General features: G+C 49.6%; 1 protein-coding gene across 1 annotated transcript; it reads left to right on the plus strand.

Moving 5' to 3' along the window:
* Positions 1–486: 486 nt before the first annotated feature.
* On the plus strand, positions 487–1,254 carry Pdw03_6286 (uncharacterized protein; the record flags this gene model as incomplete). The annotated part of the gene is made up of 1 exon (XM_014680161.1): positions 487–1,254. The coding sequence occupies one exon, from the start codon at positions 487–489 to the stop codon at positions 1,252–1,254; it is 768 nt and encodes a 255-aa protein (XP_014535647.1).
* Between the last annotated feature and the right edge of the window lie 600 nt (positions 1,255–1,854).

The following is a 1,854-nucleotide window of genomic DNA, read 5'->3' on the forward strand; positions in this document are numbered from 1 at the left end:
ATCTGGGAAGATCGTCCCCTGAAATCCATCCGGGGGAAGCCAACAATTGTCCTCACTACAACATAGATACCTACTATGTAGCTCCAGCCACTACTTAATTTACTCGTCTGCGTTTCTCTTTTTCGTGACGTTTCTTTTGCTATTTTCGGTGTTCCTATTTCCAAGTCTGGCGCAACCCGCATTCGGCGTATCCCAATTCTCGCCTGCATCATATCCCAACAATTCCTGGGTGACTTTTTTTTTGGCCTTCTACTCATCGTGCATAGTTTGCTCGGCTCGGATTGTTTCATCGCCACTAATCTTAGAAGCAAATGCTGTGCCCCTAGCGTCATTGCCGAAGGATTTAAGAGTGCTAGATCTCCGGGGGGAGGGCTCTTATTTTTGAGAAACCACAGTGTGACTCTACAAAAATTTCCCTTCTCGTTCACCTTTGAAGAGCGTGTGGGAAGCCAAGTCAACGAATCGTAAGAATCCAAAAATCCAAAAATGCCTCCAGACGGATCAACCTTCACGACTTTAAATCTCCCACCGACATTCGAACTACCCCAATGCATGGAATACTTCACACTTCGAGCAGGCCCTAACACAGACCTATGGCGCAAACCGCCCAATGGGGAAACCTCTACAGCCCCCATCGTCTTCACATCCCTCCGCCACGCCTTCGTCGTAGCGGAAGTGACGGTGAGCGCAGATTGGGAAATGGAATGGGACCAAGGCGGACTAGTGATCTTCGCCGGCGCCGCACCTCAATCCTTCTCCTCGGAAGTCGACGGACCACCGATACTCCGCAACTGCCCGCGCTCACCCTGCAAATGGGTGAAAGCCGGAATGGAATTTTCGTCGGGGACAGTGAACGCGTCGTCGGTGAGCGCGACGGCTGATGGCGCGGATTGGTGTATGTCGCCGCTGGCGCAGTCGGCTCAGGCCGGATTAGCGATCCACTCACTACGCATCAAGCTCGAGCGTGTCGGCCATGCGCTGTGGATCTGGTACCAGGTTCCGTCCGCGTCGCCGTTCGTTCTGTCGCCTGGTGCGGTGGGGAATTCATGGAAGAAGTTGCGGGAGGTGACGTGGTTCTTTTATGGGGTTGAGGATAAGTTTGTGCATGTTGGGGTTTATGCGAGTCGGCCGCTGGGGATGGCGCGTGGTGGGACTATGTGGGATGCTATGCATGGTTTGACGCTGGATACCTCGTTGCCGACGGGTTCGGCGGATGGGTTGGTGGTTGAGTTTGAGGATCTGGAGATCTTCTAACTGGTGTGCTTTTTTTTGCTTCTTTGACTTTTTTGCTATCCCACGTACACTTACAACCTCGGGGAGGTTTTTCTCTCTTATCGAGTCCTGGTCATACACATTCTCCCCATCAGCGTTTCATTGGTTTCATCGAGCGATTAGGGCATGTCTGGAGTCGATTTGTGTGTCTTTTTTTTGGGGCTTTCTGTTGGTAATTTTCTGTTCATCTCGTTGAATGGAACATCTTGCTTGATTGTTTCTTCTTACTGGAATGTGAGCATGCTGCCCAGGTGTGTTGACATGAGTCGCGTGTCTGCTTGGCACGTGCATTGCTCTTGTAGCATTGGGAAGATATTTGCAGTGACAATTTCCTATGGTTATTATGATGGGCTCTATTCAAGATTTTGCTGTATCAAGTTGAGCCAAAAAAAAAATTGAAACACCAAATTCAACACTTGACTTGACTTGGTGGTCACCGGTGGTTGAACCTTTGAGAATCAAGCCTGAGACACATTATTGATTGCTGAATTCGGACAAAGCTAGAAACCACCAGGCTTCCAAAACACCTCCTATTTTATGCTAATCCCACAAAGCCACCAGAAAGAAAGACGTATCAGATCT

This window comes from Penicillium digitatum, chromosome 2, assembly GCF_016767815.1.
Source record: "Penicillium digitatum chromosome 2, complete sequence".
NCBI classification, from domain to species: Eukaryota; Fungi; Ascomycota; class Eurotiomycetes; order Eurotiales; family Aspergillaceae; genus Penicillium; species Penicillium digitatum.